Source organism: Euleptes europaea, chromosome 11 (assembly GCF_029931775.1).
Source record: "Euleptes europaea isolate rEulEur1 chromosome 11, rEulEur1.hap1, whole genome shotgun sequence".
Lineage (NCBI taxonomy): Eukaryota > Metazoa > Chordata > Lepidosauria > Squamata > Sphaerodactylidae > Euleptes > Euleptes europaea.
Window position 1 is genome coordinate 37,293,774 of NC_079322.1, and position 15,906 is coordinate 37,309,679.

A 15,906-nucleotide genomic window follows, 5' to 3' on the forward strand; every position below is an offset into this window, starting at 1 on the left:
AAAAGAAAAGGAGAATGTGAAACTTTGCACCGTGATGTCATTTCAGATACTTTCAGTATGAGGAGCTTTTCTCTGGTAGGGAAAGTGTGTTCATTTCGTGGAAGCCTTGTAATGGAGGAAATTTCTACAATTGGTGAAATAGTTCCTTTGGGTCCAGTCCTTAGTTTTGTGCAAGTTATTCAAACTGTGGCTCCAGATATTTCCCAATTCAGTAAAGTTTTGCATGTGAGACCCTTTTATAAGTCATATCACTGAGGAATGGGGCATTTTTGTAGTGACGAAAGAATACATGTATAATTTCATTCTTGTGTTTTTAAGGCAGAACATGGCTAGAGAAAAGTGCTTGAAGAAGTCATTTAAGGATACCTTGGAAGACATAAAAGAGCGCATGAAAGAGAAAAGAAATCAGAGATTGGCCAAGCTGGGCAGATATGCTTTGGGCAAATCAAACACAGTCCTGTCCGCCAAGGGTAAAATTGCAGGTAAATGTTTTAATATTTTGCTTATGGTTTCCCCGAAAGAGGAATGATAAAATTTAAACATCTCTAGTTTCTTCTAGATGACTCTTCTGTGCGGCTGCAAAAATTCCAAGCAAACAATAAAGCGTTAGCTCTGGCTTTAGAAGAGGAGAAAAGCAAAATGAGAGAAGCACAAGATATCATTCTGTACTTAAAGAGAGAATATCAGTCTCTGAAGTTTCAGATATTTGTCTTGCAAAGAAAGGTTGAGTTGCAACAAGAAAAAGAACATGCTGAGGTAATTTTTTAATGTCAGGTGACTCTGTACATACGTATCTACTTAATTGGTTAAACTTCATACCATACCATACTGTTTTTCATCTGTATTCAGTTGTCTGAATACAGGCCCCTTCACCATCACAGTGAACTGGGACTTGATCAATTGGGAAAGTGTTTAGTCATGCTCTGTGCCAGCAGAGTGATACCTGTGATTGTGCCCAGTTGTGATGTCTGAATGCAGCCTGTAACCCTGATTTTTTTTAAAGAAGTTGTTTTTCCTGAAATAACCTGTGGATTATTCAAGTATTTCACAATTCTTCAAGATGTTCAGCCATTGAATGGCTTAAATCAAGGAGCTGGCAAAAGTGTGCAAGATTAGGCTATAAGACATCTAGTGCTTTAACCCTTCAGGGAACGTAGGTAAGAATAGAGGTCTGTGCCCTGTTAGGTTTAGGTCTGAACAAGAAGAATGTTATGAATTTTTCTTCCTTTGTACACTATAACAACTGGATTATTTCATTTTTGTTTTCAACTAGACTAGATTATTGATGGTGAAGAATGTTATTTCTAAAGCTGTTCAAAACCTCCTGGAAGCAACTAATCTTCTTGATCCCTTAAAGGATTTATGTGCTACAGAAGTTGTAAGTTTGTCTTTTTGCCATCTTGTATTTGTGATGCTTTGGTTATGAGTTCAATCTATGTGAATACTAGCTTATATAGAAAAGTCAGAGCACTCCTTTCTCAATCATTTTTTTGCAAATCTCACTGACTTTACTCTTTACATCAATATTATGTTTGTTTTCATAAGTGCTAGGACTAACAGTGGCCCCTGATTAGATGGAGACAAATTGAGGAATTAGACAGGTGAGGGGAAACTAGCCTGTTCAAGCCACTTAGAGTATGTATTTTAGAGGGCATGAAACATGCATTCTGTATCTTTCAGCTAGTTGAGCTGCTTCCTGCCCATTTAGTCTCAGTTGGTAGCTATTGCTGTAATCAATTGTGCACTCATGAAAGGCTGTCCAGGACAAGGTGAACAGAAAGCTGCTTGGCAAACTTGTGCTTTGGGGTGAGAAGCAGAATTCCAAATCATTTTTCCCTCCCCATCCAGTTCCTCATGGGACCTCAGTTCGTAAGATTCTGTTTCTAAGTAATAATTGAGGTGAAACCTGATGTTACTGAAGAGCTTTGCAAGGTGGTGGCAGAAACATGGCAGCTACTTAACTTGGCCCTGTGCACTCAACACATAGCCATACTGAGCAACCACATTTATATGGTGCTGAGTAAGCAGCAGCCATGATCCCATTGCTGCCCTGCAGTGCACTCTGATAGGGGAAATTAGGTTCCCCCTCCACTGCCACTCAGCATCAGAAGCTATTTCTTTCTAGTGAACTGCTTCACATGTTGCTACTGGAAACTACTGTCTTATTCTGCTTTCAGGTCCCTGATGTCATTACATACCCTCCACCAAATAGGATGTTTGGCATTCTGCCTTTTTTATTTCTCTGTCTTCACAAAGTTGTAACACAGAATAACTGCAGGGTTGCTTTTACCACTACATTGTTGACTGATTGCATACTTTAAACAAGTGGGAAGTGTATACCAGTGATTTTTTTCCCTTAGGGGTTGAAGGAAGGAGCATTTCCAGACTTTTGTATCTATTTTGTGTGTCAGTGTATCTGTAATATTGTTAATCTACATGAAATTCCACAGTAGATATCAAAAAGTTCTGTGAACACATGAAAATCCCATGTTTATGGAGTTCTTATTAGCAAGAATCAGATGTTTCTGCAAATTCCACACAACTTTATTGTTTAATCAGGTCTTTAATATTTATATGGTGCGTTTCTTAAAGCTGTTCTAAGCAAGCAATCCTGAAGAGGGTTGAAGCTGCTCGGGGAGGGGGGGTGACCCCTATGCCGGCGTACATGCCACGTGTGCAGGGGCACTTATGTTGGTGATGGGGAGCCACACAGCAGCGTGAGGCTTAGGCACTGGTAAAGCCTCCCCGGCAGCGTTTTTCTGATGCAAGGTCTTGCGCCAGCATCGATGGGAGCCTTCCTGGGAGCGGAGCTGACATGAGTCAGCTCCATAACCCCTTTTGGTCCAAAAACACTTCTTTTTGCTGCTGCAGTGTTACGTCTGCAAAAAGGCAGGTGTATATTCGTGAAACTCTATGGAGGAGCTTCATGGGGCTTTGGGAGTTATTTTCTTTTAGCTCCTGCACCGCAGCAAGCAGCTTTGGAGGCAGTGCGGCTACTCTGTTCCCACACACAGCATAAGTACCCCCCTTTAGGATTGGGCTGTAAGTCCTAGTAGTATGCACTGACATGTCAGAAGTGTAAAAATAATAGGAAAAAATGAAATAGGTTCGAATATATATTTTTCACTGCTTCCTTTTGTTTGAACAGGTATTGCTGTTTTAAACAGAACCCACCAGTGTGCATTCTTTGCCATGCCATTTTTCTGCAAGGGTTAGAGATTACCTTTGCCTTAAAATCCCTTTTTTATCTTCATGCATATCAGCCAAGTGTGGAAACAGGTTATATCTATTGCTGGTCAGATTATGTATATTTTAAAATTATGTATATTTTAAAATATACATAATCTAGTAGCATATGCTAAAATGTGAAGACACTAAAATGTAGAAATATCCAATAACTATGGTTGGGCAGACATGCAAAATTCAAATGTTGTACTTTCCTTTTTATTTAATACATGATTCTTTGAGGTACATGATTCAGTGAGCAAGCCGTTGCCTTCACTATAAGTTTTGGTCCATTGCATGTATTATCATTAATTGAATAATATTTTTATAGAGCCAGACTCTGCGTGTCCGAACAGTTGAAGAGTGTGACTCCAGTCATGGGGAAAATCAAACTGCTTTGTAAGAACATTTTATATTTGGTAAAGCCTGTTAGAAATGTTCTATTTGCTTTGTTTTATGACAGAGCGAATAAAATACCATTTTATATTATTATAAAGGTCTTCATAAGTAGGTTTATGGGGAGTTCTTTGTGCTAACTCAAAGTAAATACAAAACTGCTTGATAGAAAATCTGAGTCTTTTCATATTTTTAGGGTTTTTCTGCGAAGAAGAAAATTTGAGTGTCACTTAAGCTATGTTGGAGGTATACTGTTCTTAGAGCATGAAAACAAACTTAGGAGCATATGTTTTTAAATGTAATAGTTCATCACTGCTTCATAATTTTGATGGAGCCAAGCAGAAAGCAGAGCACTAAGGGAAGGATCAGGGACACTCCTTTAGCCTCACATGAATAATAAATAGACTGTGTGTGATTTTGTCCGATTCTACAAAATTCACTGAATAACGTTTTCAATGCAAAGCTAAAAATATGCCATAATTTTGAAACTAGAATTCAGAAAATGTAAACATATTGAGGAAGCCTATTTGTTTTCATACTTACAGTGCAATCCTATGCAGTTATTCCAGTCTAAGCCCACTGATTTCAACGGACCTATACTGGAGAGACTGTATAGGATTGCACTGTTAAGTAATGCATAAAATTCACTGGTTGGTTCCTGAGAACTGAATGCACTGTTATAACCATTGATCCCAACTTTTTAGACCAGCATGAATTTTAAAACAAACTTTTTAATCCAAAGAGTTAATAGCCATTACTTTGTAATCAATTTTCCTTCAGGCATATACCTTGTTGATTTGTTTTATTTATTTAAAACATGTATATGCTGCCTTTCAACCCAAACAGTGATGTCACTGTTGACAGAAGAAGTTGGGCGATTCATTCAAAATTAATTTAGAAAATATTGTTTGGAAAATAAGAGAGAAAAAATAATGGGGGTGGGGAAGGAGCAACCTGTTTTAATTATATTCTTTCTTAAAACATTTCAATAAATTTCAACTGTTCCTCTTAGGAGAATTGTAAAGCCTGACTTCACCATTACGGTAAATAAGCAAGGCAAAGCATTCTCAAGTGAACTTGAGGATAACACGGACAAAAATTGTTCAGATTTTTTATCTGATTCCTGGCAAGATGTAGAAAATTTCCCCACAGACTTAACACTGCAGACAAATAAAGGTAGGTAAATCTGTGTTTAATTTTCTAAAAATGTAAATGTTGAAAGACCCTATTTGGCATACAAAGAACTTAAATTGATGCTACAGGGCTTTGGACTTCTATTTTACAAGCTACAACATCACCACCCCCAATGTCACTTAACAAATTAATTTTAAATCTTTTTGTGTCATTTCCCTTCCACACTTCCTCCAAAGATGTATTTCCTGATCATGAGGAAGTAACAGTTTCTTAGCTATCACATACAAAGCCCTTCATGGCCTTAAACCAGGGGTGGGGAACCTCTGGCCCGCGGGCTGTTTCCGGCCCGCAGGATCATTTTATCCGGCCCGCGGCCCTCCTGCAGAGGGCTCCCTGCACGGCCCCTCCCCGCTTGAACCCCCGGCTGGCTGGCACGCACGGTTCCCGCGCGGCGGCCAAGAGCCCCCTGCACGGCCCCTCCCTGCTTGAACCCCTGGCTGGCGCGCACGCTTCCCATGTGGCCGCCAAGGACCCCCTGCACAGCCCCACTTCACTTGAACCCCCAGCTGGCGCGCGCTTCCCGCACGGCCGCCAAAAGCCCGGACCCTCCCTGCTTGAACCCCGGCCAGTGCGCGCTCCCCGCGTGGCGGTCAAGAGCCCCCTGAACAGCCCCTCCCCGCTTGAATCCTCAGCTGGCTGGTGCGCACAATTCCCGCTCAGCCGCCAAGGGCCCCCTGCATGGCCCCTCCCCACTCCAACCCCCGGCTGGCTGGCGCGCACGCTTCCCGCGTGGCCGCCAAGGACCCCCTGCACAGCCCCACTTGACTTGAACCCCCAGCTGGCGCACGCTTCCCCAGCTGGCAGGCATGTGCTTCCTGCGCGGCCGCCAAGGCCCCCCTGCACAGCCCCTCCCCGCTTGAACCCCCGGCTGGCTGGTGTGCGTGGTTCCCGCGCAGCTGCCAAAAGCCTCCTGCATGGCCCCTCCCCGCTTGTTCAGGGGTAGAGCATCTGCTTGTCAGGGGCTGTGGCTCAGTGGCAGGGCATCTGCTTGGCATGCCGAAGATCCCAGGTACAGGATGGACTACCAAATGTGCAGCATCTCTCTCTGTGTACTCTGTGACCCTCCCCAATCTGAACCCTTCCAAGTTCAATCCATGGCATTGCTGGCTCGGGCAAGAAATGAACAGAGGTGAGTTGCCATTGCCTTTCTCTGCATAACGACTCTGGTATTCCTTGGTGGTCTCCTATCCAAGTACTAACCAGGGCCGACCTTGCTTAGCTTTTGAGATCTAATGAGATCAGGCTGGGCCATCCAAGTCAAGTTCCAGGCAGCATGTAAAATTTCTCAATAAAAAAAGTGTACTTCATAGTTTCTCTGGGCCACAATGGGTAGACTGCCAATAGGTTAAGATCCTAGACATCGGCAGGACAAACCTACCGACACTTTCCAATGAGTAAGCCCGCTGACTGGACTTGAGTAGGCTTTAGAGTAGACCTGCATAAGATTGCACTGCTGATCACTTATTGTTTTATATATATATAAATTTTGTATGATGTCCAAGATATCCAAATGGCCCTTGGCAAAAAAAAAGGTTTCCCACCCCTGCTTTAAACTCTCAGATCTGCGAGACTGCCTCTCCCCCATGCTTCAACATGACAGCTTTGCTCATTGGAGCTGGGTCTTCTGCAGATGCTATTCTTCAAATGCCATTCTGCATTTACATGTGCCTTCTCTGTTGTGGCACCCACCTTGTGGAATGGCCTGCCTGAGGAGGTCAGGAAGACTCACTGGTGTGGCTTTCCACAAACTATGCAAAACTGAGTTATCCAAAAGGGCTTTTCTATTCAGGCAATAGGCTTGCACTGTACTAAATTATTCACAAAGTTACTTAGAAAAATTATTAGGGACTGTGGTGTATACTACTATGTATAGCTTGTTAAAACTAGGATTCTACTATGGAATTTTGTATCATTTAATGTGTCATCTTAATACTTACGCCTTTCTTCAGTTTGGTTTTTAGACACCTTGTTGGATCTACAACCCTAATCCTGTTGCATTGTTTATTGAATGTCCCTTCCATCGATTGTATTGACTCACTCTGAGTATAATCTGCCTTGAATCCAAGTGAGAAAGGTGGACTATAAATAATGTAAATAAATAAAAACTAATTAATTATGTCTTAATCCACGAACTAAGCCACTCTTGATCTGTAGAAAGGCACCTTGAGCATGTTGCGTGTAGTTCCAGTAACAGGAACTCTGACATGAATCCTGGGATGCAGGCATTTTTTCATAGTTCAATCAGAATTATTATATGTAGCACATTCTCCCCATGTATGTAGAAAAATTAAACAACTTAAAATTATGTTGAACTATGTTCAGCAGAATCAGGAAAACAGGTTGTATTGAATCCTGTGGAAATTCTTCTCATAGCTGTGCTGTGAGTGAATTGGGCCTTTTTCTTTACTGTATTACAGTTTTATTCATTGTTACTGTTCTAAAACATTAACAGTTCTGTCAAGCCTTTTTAACCATATGTGTTCTCCCTGAAAATACTACATGCTAGTGTATTCTTAATTTCAATGAATTATTGTAGAAATAATCTTGGATATCTGCTGTGCATTTGTTTAACTTGTACTACTAAAGTGGTCAGCAAATTAGGTCTTTAGATCAATACCAGTGGGAATTGACACAAGTTATCTTAAATTATCAGGTTGGCAAAATAGTTCTCCTGAGGACTGTCAACTGTATGAGAGCAGAAATAGTTCATCAAATGAAGACAATAAGCAAGTTGGTAATTCCTTACCTAAAAGCGTATCTACCCGGCGTCGCTTTTCGAAGATCCAAGACCAGAGGGAGTTCTATGTTTCGGATAGTAACAATTTAGAAATAACCGACCAGATTACAGAATCTTGTGAACAAGACAAAAGTAGACCTGAGAGAGATCTAGAGATGAATGAGCAGTTTGAAGAAATGCATCCATGTGCAGAGAATACATACGATACAAGCACAGATCAACATTTTGTATGCTCAGGTATGCTGACTGAATCCAGTTCATCAACAACAGATCTAAAGGAAACTAATTTTAGTAGTACTGGTGATTCTCAAACACAGAAGGAGAGAGGTCAAAAAAGGAAACTGGAAGAAGTGAAAAAGCATTCCAGGACAAGATCAAAAAAGAAAAGTCAGAGTAAACGTTCCAAACAAAAAACAGATTCATCTGTCGGTTCCAGTGATGCTTATGACTTTATTTTTGAGGAGAGCATCCATATTACACCTTTCCGACAAAACAAAGAAAATGAGAGTATTGTGGACAACAAAAATTATGTAGAAGAAATGTGTAGTGATTTGTCATCAGATGATGACTCTAATGACAGTCCCTATGTGCCTTACAAAGACAAATTAAAATCTGGGAAAACAATCCATGGAAGTGATGCAGTTCCAGTACATACAAGACAACAATCAAAAAAGACTGCTTTGGAACAGCATGAAAGAACTACTGAGAGGAAAATGTCTATTGGTAAGTAGACTATTGAAAGGAAGGTCCTCTCCTATTCCTTATTGTGCTTTGAAGAATTAAATCTGTATATAATTAAAGATAGAGGTAACTGCAACTAACGTCCTTTTAGATATCATTGAGCGATCATATTTTAAAAAAATGAATACTCTCAGACTTATTATTTTTGTTTGCATTTTGCTTCCAGACATTCCATTATTTTAAATGTATCTCTGTGAAGTCTTAATTATCATCCTGTTCTTGACTGTGCCAAGTAAGAGTTGGCCTTGTTTTTCCTTCCCTACATTTACTAATTTGACACATGGTAATTTCCTCATGTTTAATATGGACAATATGGAGAAGAAAGGGCAGCTCTGACAAGAAGCCATGATGTGTTTCCCACATGGGATATTGAGTAGCATGCTCCAGAAGCTGTTAGACAGAAGTGAGCATTGTTATATCAGATTGAAAGTTGATTCTAGAATCCTCTGCCTTAGTGGGCCAGGCCTTCATCTCTCTGGATCTTAAACTAAAAAGTGTCTGGATTCCAGAGAAAGTCATAGTTGCATGCACAACTTGGTATGGTGGTACCCAGTTCCAACCACTATGTGGTGTGTGTGCTCACTCATCCCTTAAAATAAACCAATAGCTGTAACAATAGAGGGAGGTAAAGGTTGTGATACTCTTGAGAAACTGTTTTGGAGCTGGCCAGCAATGTAAGTAGAGGCACTATATCCTACAAACATACTGGGGACAAAGATCAGGGATTGCAAATAAGTATAATAATATGACAAAGCTGGACACTTACTGTGCATTGCATTCAACGTGTTACAGGCAAAAATGGAAGTAATACATCTGTAACTAGAAAAAACAGTGGACCTAATGCTGTAATGAAAATTGCTGAAGATGTTGCAGGTTCCGTTTTCACTGTAGAGGACAAAGAAAAAGAACACATAAGTTCTTCTGAAAATATCAGCTTCAAAACAGGTAATCTCTGTTTTGGTAGTCCTGTTCCTTGGTCCATGGACAGTTTTTAAACAATGAAATATGTTATCTACATCCAAAGATATTTATAATTTGTCTCCAGGTATGACATAATACCGTGTTGGCGAACCTATGGCACGCGTGCCCGACCTGGCACGCGTAGCCCTCTCTGCCGGCACGCGGGTAAGTGGCTCGGGACGGGACCGAATGTCCAGACGGGCGAGGCAGCGACGGACGGAAGAGGTGGAGAGAGAGCAAGCCCGCTTCCCGAGGGACGGGGTGAGGAACCGGCAAGCCGACAGAAGATGGAGCGCAGAGACGCGGCGGCGCGCCGCTGCCCCGCCGCCCGGTCGCGCCTGCGCCAGTCAGAGGACTTGGCTGGGGACGTGGGGATGTTTCAGCCCTAATAAGGTCTTGGGGGCGGGACTAGAGGGAGGGCTGAAACATCCTGCCCTCCTCCCCACGCCCCCAGCCAAGTCCTCTGACTGGCGCAGGCGCGACCGGGCGGCGGGGCAGCGGCGCGCCGCCGCGTCTCTGCGCTCCATCTTCTGTCGGCTTGCCGGTTCCTCGCCCCGTCCCTCGGGAAGCGGGCTTGGTCTCTCTCCACCTCTTCCGTCCGTCGCTGCCTCGCCCGTCTGGACTTTCGGTCCCGTCCCGAGCCACTTACCCGCGTGCCGGCAGAGGAGGCTCCACCCCCACCAAAAGTCGACCACGAAGCCTCTCCTCGCCGCCCCATTTCTGGTTTATTCCCCCCCCACACACACAAGAGAGGTGGTGTGTGAGGTAAAGCGCCCCCCTCCCCCTCCCCTCACAGTGCGGCCGGGTTTTGAATGCGCGCTCGAGGGCCGGCAGCGCCAAGGCGGGCGGCGAGGAGGAGGTCGGGGCTCGGGGGGGTGGGGAAAGCAATGTTTGATTCAAAACTCTGCATGGGGGGTTATTGGCCATTTATGAATGGGAGGTTTTGCATTGGATTTGCCATTCAGATGCACATTTTCCCCATCCAGATCCTCAGAACTCAACAATAAGCCCCCCTGCAGAGTTTTTTTTCAGACGGAACCCTCTGAATATAGAGCAGGTTTTGCTTCATATATTTGCCTTAGGGTTGCCAGGTGTCTCTCCCCCAATCATTTACCTCTTTTCCTGATGGTTCAGTTACAAATATCAAGTTTCACTTTGAAGAAGAGTTGGTTTTTATATGCCGACTTTCTCTACCACTTAAGGAAGAATCAAACCGGCTTTAAATCACCTTCCCCTCCCCACAACAGATACCCTGGCCATTTATGCATTGTCAGTTTTGATGTTCGCTAAAAGCTCTTTTTTAAAATGTGAATTTAAAACTGCCTATTCACGGTCTCGAAGCAAAAGGAGAAATTCCACCCCTCCCACTCGCCTGCTCCTTTGTTCCTGTTTGCATAGCCATTAGCATGTGCATAGCTAACCCGCCGCTGTTATTTTGCATGGTTCCTTCAGGGGGATTCTTCAGGTTAAATTGCCGTGTTGGCACTTTGCGATATATAAGAGGGTTTTGGGTTGCAGTTTGGGCACTCAGTCTCTAAAAGGTTCGCCATCACTGACATAATAAATTGCAAAGTTGTTTTTAAAAGAGTAGTACATTACATAATTTGTGTATATTCATACAAGTAAATTTAAAACCCAATCCTACCCATTTTTAAAAGCGAATTGGTTGTTTTTATGGAGGCTTACTCTCAAATAAGTATGCACAAGATAGATTTGCAAACAATGGATCCAGACAAGTAGGAGGCATGCAGTAGCCAGTACAAATCTTACTGCTTGTCAGACATCTCTACTGCATGGCAAAGTGGTGATCTTTAACCTCCATCTACGTAGTTATGCTCAGGATTGTACCCAGTCACAACTGCTTTGGATGACACTACACTTAATTTTGTGATAAGCAGATTACTAATGAGCGCCTTTCTGCATAATACAATTGTCACACAGTAAGGTGTCCACATTGTTTGTGTACTTCATTTATAACCTGCCTTTCTTCCCAATGGGGAACCAAAGTGCCTTACATCACATGAAGCTGCCTGGTCCTGAATCAGACCATTGGCCCATCAAAATCTGTATTGTCCACTCACACCGGCAACAGTTCTCTGGAGTCTCTGGTAGAGGTCACATCACTTGCAACCTGATCCTTATGGGTGATTTAACCTGGAACCTGCATGTCAAGCAAATGCTCTATCATTTAGCCACAGCCTCTCCCAATGACCTTGTGGGGTAGGTTAGGCTGGGAGTGTATAACTGGTCCAAGATCACCCAGTAAGTTGCCAGGGTAGGATGGAGAGCTGAACCTGGGTCTCCTACATCCTAGTCCAACACTCTTGACCACTATACCACATACTTAAGTAATTTGGATCTATGACTCAAGTCTGGTGATAAATGGTAACATGAAGAAACCTTTTGTTCAGTGGAGGGTGGGGCAGTTGGGCATGTACTTGTGTTTGTGGGAACATTGCCAGATTAGGAAGAACCTTTTTCCGTAAAATCTTGTATATATTTTAATACATTTACCAGTTATATATCTCAATTCCATGCAATTTTATTTGAAAGTAAATCCATTAGTTTAATCGTCTTAAGACTTGTTACCAAAGCTTGAACTTTTCCAGAAAATTTGTCTTTGAAACTGTTCAAGACAGAGTGATTAAATGTTGCAAGAATTACAAGTGTCTGTTTTTTTTATACTTGACATGGTGGAAAGTTTGTTGGTTTTATTGTCCTTTCTTGTGGAGAGGGTTCATTTCATGCAAGTATTGAGGGACTTTGGCAAATTGGAGCAGTGATTGATTTTCAGTACAGATTGTGTGTGTTTTAAGAGTGATGTGGTAATCCTGGCATTTTAAAACTGAATAAATTTCTGCTGGATTAACATATAAAGTTCAAACGCAAACTATCTTAATGTGCTGCCTGAAGACAAGTTTTAGGTTGGAGGGCCAAGTTTGATTTAAAATGGTAATGAGTTTGGATCTAGCAATTCATCTGTGGAAGGCAATGACTGTTGAAGATCTTTCCCATTTTCTCCCATCTCCACAAAAGTCCTGATTGTCTGAAATTCATTTTACTGAGGGCTTGGAATTCAGTGAACTAATAACCACTTGGGTTGTGGGGGGGGGCTAGGCTGAGGAGGGGAAGAGGGGAGAGCTTCCTTGTCTTACATCAAGAGAGCTTCAATGTCAGAAGAGGAGGTGGAGCATGTTCCTTAGCACCTTCTCAACTTGCATGATTTTTTGGTCCGTGTGGGTTCCATGATCCCAGGCATCAACTGTTGGAAGTAGGAGAACCCAGATTGCTAAGATCCAGCTCAATTAAAATGGAAGAGAGGCAAACTAATAGTGGTAATTCTTTGAACAGATAAGCCTTCTGAGGATCTTCAAAAATTTTGTCATCTTGGCGATATCACCAACCTTGCATCATCTTCTACAAGAACGAGAAATTCTCATCCTCCCATTACTACTGGTGAAAAAGATTCTTCTCATCACAGACGCAGATGTACAGGTAGCATGAGCTATAAGGAACCACCTCTCAATAGGTTAGTGTATACATTTTCATTTCAATTCATTCAAAAAGTGTAAAATGCTTTGCTTTGAAGATGATAGGATTTTGTGATTCTATGGCTTGGATCCTTTATTTTTGCTCATGCATGCTTCTTTTGGGCACTGCGGAATTCTTTGCCTCTGGCCCTTCCATTTGTGGATTTCCAATGTTTTTTTCAATGAGCCCTAAAGCGCCTAGCAGAAGAAGCAGCAAGCTCTCTGCAGTGGCTGAAGTGCATGTGGAGCAAAGGGGCTGTGAATCCAAGGCTATATATCTAGCTGTACTAACAAAGGCAAGAATAAATAATATTGAACACTTTCAAAACTGAACTTACTGTATTAAAATTTGTTTTTATAGGAAACTTCGACGAGGAGACCCTTTTACAGATACCGGTTTTCTGAATTCTCCAATCTTTAAGGAGAAAAAGACACCCAAGTACAAGTCAGTTAAAAGGAAATTTGTTTCCAGATACGATGAGGCATTTGTTGGTTGCCTTTGATAACTTTTTTCCATGCAAAAGTTGTAACTTGATTTGTCAGTTTATGGTGTAAAGAGAAGTATTTTTAGCCAAATTCTGTTGCTGTGAAATCTTAACTGGACATTTGTACATGTAGCTGTTTTACTTATGGGTTTAGAGATTTGATTAATGTTTTAGTAACACTTCCCTACCATACACACGGACATACTATTACTTCCAGATTATATATTAAAAAGCAATATGCTTCAGTCTCTTTTTCCCTTTTCCTTCTTTCCTACCCTTTTATATTATGGAAACTAAATTGCCTACCACATTTTATCATTAGTGTTTGCATTCTGGGAATTACAATTCCCAGGAAGCACTTGATTAAACAGGGTGGGTAAATTGGGTTAGTAGGGTGGAAGGAAGTCTTTTTTGGCTTGGATTTACTGTTGGAGACAGAGGAAATAGGCAGCTCTATAGCTCAACTTGCTTTGAAGTGGGCTTTCCAAGCAAGCTGCTGTAGTTCATATATACTTTGATCCAAAGGAATACGAGCTCTGTGTTTTACTGCTTGAACTTGGGTAGACTGCCCATTGTACAGAAGCATAAGATTGTTTTTCATTTGATAGTAAGCCTTATGAACTTGTGCTTAGTGCGAAACACAAATCAGTGTAGCAGCATATTAATTTCTTTGTAGAGGTTTCTAAACTGTCATTTACTGAATTTTATAATAAATGTTCAATAAAGCGTGAGACTTGGACCTGGTTTCAGTTCTTCCATAAGGACAGTAGGACACAATCTTCTATAGGATTCTGAGACTTCATTCAAACATGGTAGATTTAGAGATATGGACTGCAAGACTCCGTTCATATACCAATTCTGCATGAATGTGACCCACATCCCAATCAGAGTCCACACCAAAATAGCCAGTGTTATGAAACTCTGGTTTGGATCCAAACTAAATTTCCCCATAGTAGAATGGAACGTTTCTCTCTCTGCGTTCCTACTTGCAGCCCACTGATCTCCACAAAATCACTCCTGGGGAATAGGGGACCCTGAGGAATGGCATAAGGTGGCTCTGCCGCAAGAAGAATAGTGGAAATCGCCAATTTAGTTCAGATCCCACCTTATCTCCTTTGTAGCCTCTCATAGTGCAGTCTTAATACTGACTAAAGAGAAAAATATCCTGGGAGACAGCACTTTTAAGCCATTCCCAAGCACTAATAATAAAACTTGAACCAGTGATGTACTCGCTAACAATACTCATCTGTCAATCTGGTTGTGAGGTGCTACTACAGGTTTTGAAGTGAGCTTCCATGCTAGAATGGGGATTTGAACCTGGGTCTCCCAGATCCTCATCTGACACTAATCACTATGCCCTGAGATCACCGGAAGTTCCTGTTGTCTGATCAGCCTCTGAGTGAGCTTTGGATAAAAGCTGTTGTCTTGGGTTTTGTTCTTCCTGACTTATCCTAGAGCACCCCAGTTAGTGGGACAGAATTCTTCTCCCTTTGCATACCAGAAATTTGTTGCAGGTTACTCCTCTCCAGACAGTGCCTCAAAGGAGAGGGGAAGACTTGACATCAAAAGGGGGTTGGATAACTTGATCCTTGCCCTTTTTTGGTAAATGTCCCAGGAAAAAAGTTTCTTGTGCCTTCTATTGAAAAAAACCTTCCGTAGATAAGAACATGTCATATTATAGACCTTCTCACCTGCCTTTTTTAGGCAAGGTGCTTGAGCTGACAGTAGAACTACTTCAGGTGTATTTGGATAAGGTTTCTTCCACTGTTTAGCAATCAGGTTTTTAGCCAGACAGCTGTCTTTGATACAGTTGATCGTGACATTTTATTGAGTTTTTTCGAGCAATATTTTGGGAAGTCTGGCACTACCTTTTGTTGGTACCATTTGATCTTTCAGGTTGGTAGTATGAGATTCGACACCTTGAAATTTAGCCAGTGGTGTTCAAGTTTCTGTGCTTTTCAATGTTTATAGAAGATCCATCTATGAGATCACCCAGAGTGAGTCTCATCAATATGCTGATGATATCCTGGTGTGTATGTCAGTCTAAACTTCCCAGATGCTGGAGGCTGTGGCAAAGTGGATGGGGGACAGCAAGCGGATACTTAACCCATACAAGATGGAAGTGGTGCTGTGGGAAAACATGATGTTGAATCTGGATGGGGACAAATTGTGACCTTATTTCTGAGAAAAGCTGGAATATTTGCTACAGGTACCAATTTATCTAAAACATTTGCATCCCAAGGTCTGAACAGCATACATAGTTCCCCTTTCTCTGTACTTAACTGAAAAGTTTCTGCTGTTTCTGGAACTTGCTGGCATGGCAGGCACGGTCTAGGAGAGCTGTCAGCATCCAAAATAATACAACTTATACTTCTGCAATACATTAGACTATTATAACGTATGTTGGGAGTTCCACCTTCAAATGTAATTTGGATAGTTCAAACTAGTACAGAATGCTGGGACCTGTCTTTTGCTTGGCATTAGCCAGCACCCACCTATAACTCCAGTTTTAGAACAGCTGCCTGTTTAATTCTGGGCTAAATTCAAAGTGCTGGTTTTAATGTGTAAAGTCCTTCAGGGCCTCAGACCCACGAGACCAACCCATCATTGGCTACCTCAGCATCTTTTGAAGGTGCCC

The 15,906-nt window shown here is 42.0% G+C and overlaps 1 protein-coding gene across 1 annotated transcript; it reads left to right on the forward strand.

Moving 5' to 3' along the window:
* The first annotated feature begins 322 nt into the window (after nt 1-322).
* On the forward strand, nt 323-13,295 carry SGO1 (shugoshin 1). Its single transcript, XM_056857694.1, has 9 exons — nt 323-482; nt 560-756; nt 1,274-1,378; nt 3,557-3,624; nt 4,634-4,797; nt 7,469-8,275; nt 9,086-9,238; nt 12,605-12,782; nt 13,145-13,295. The coding sequence occupies exons 1-9, from the start codon at nt 326-328 to the stop codon at nt 13,284-13,286; spliced, it is 1,971 nt and encodes a 656-aa protein (XP_056713672.1). The 5' UTR covers nt 323-325; the 3' UTR covers nt 13,287-13,295.
* The last annotated feature ends 2,611 nt before the right edge of the window (nt 13,296-15,906 follow it).

Coding starts and splice junctions, on each gene's coding strand:
- SGO1 (XM_056857694.1), top strand. CDS start 326: ATGGCTAGAGAAAAGTGCTTGAAGAAGTCATTTAAGGATACCTTGGAA. Junction 757..1,273: donor AAGAAAAAGAACATGCTGAG/GTAATTTTTTAA, acceptor GTTTTCAACTAG/ACTAGATTATTGATGGTGAA. Junction 4,798..7,468: donor AACACTGCAGACAAATAAAG/GTAGGTAAATCT, acceptor TTAAATTATCAG/GTTGGCAAAATAGTTCTCCT.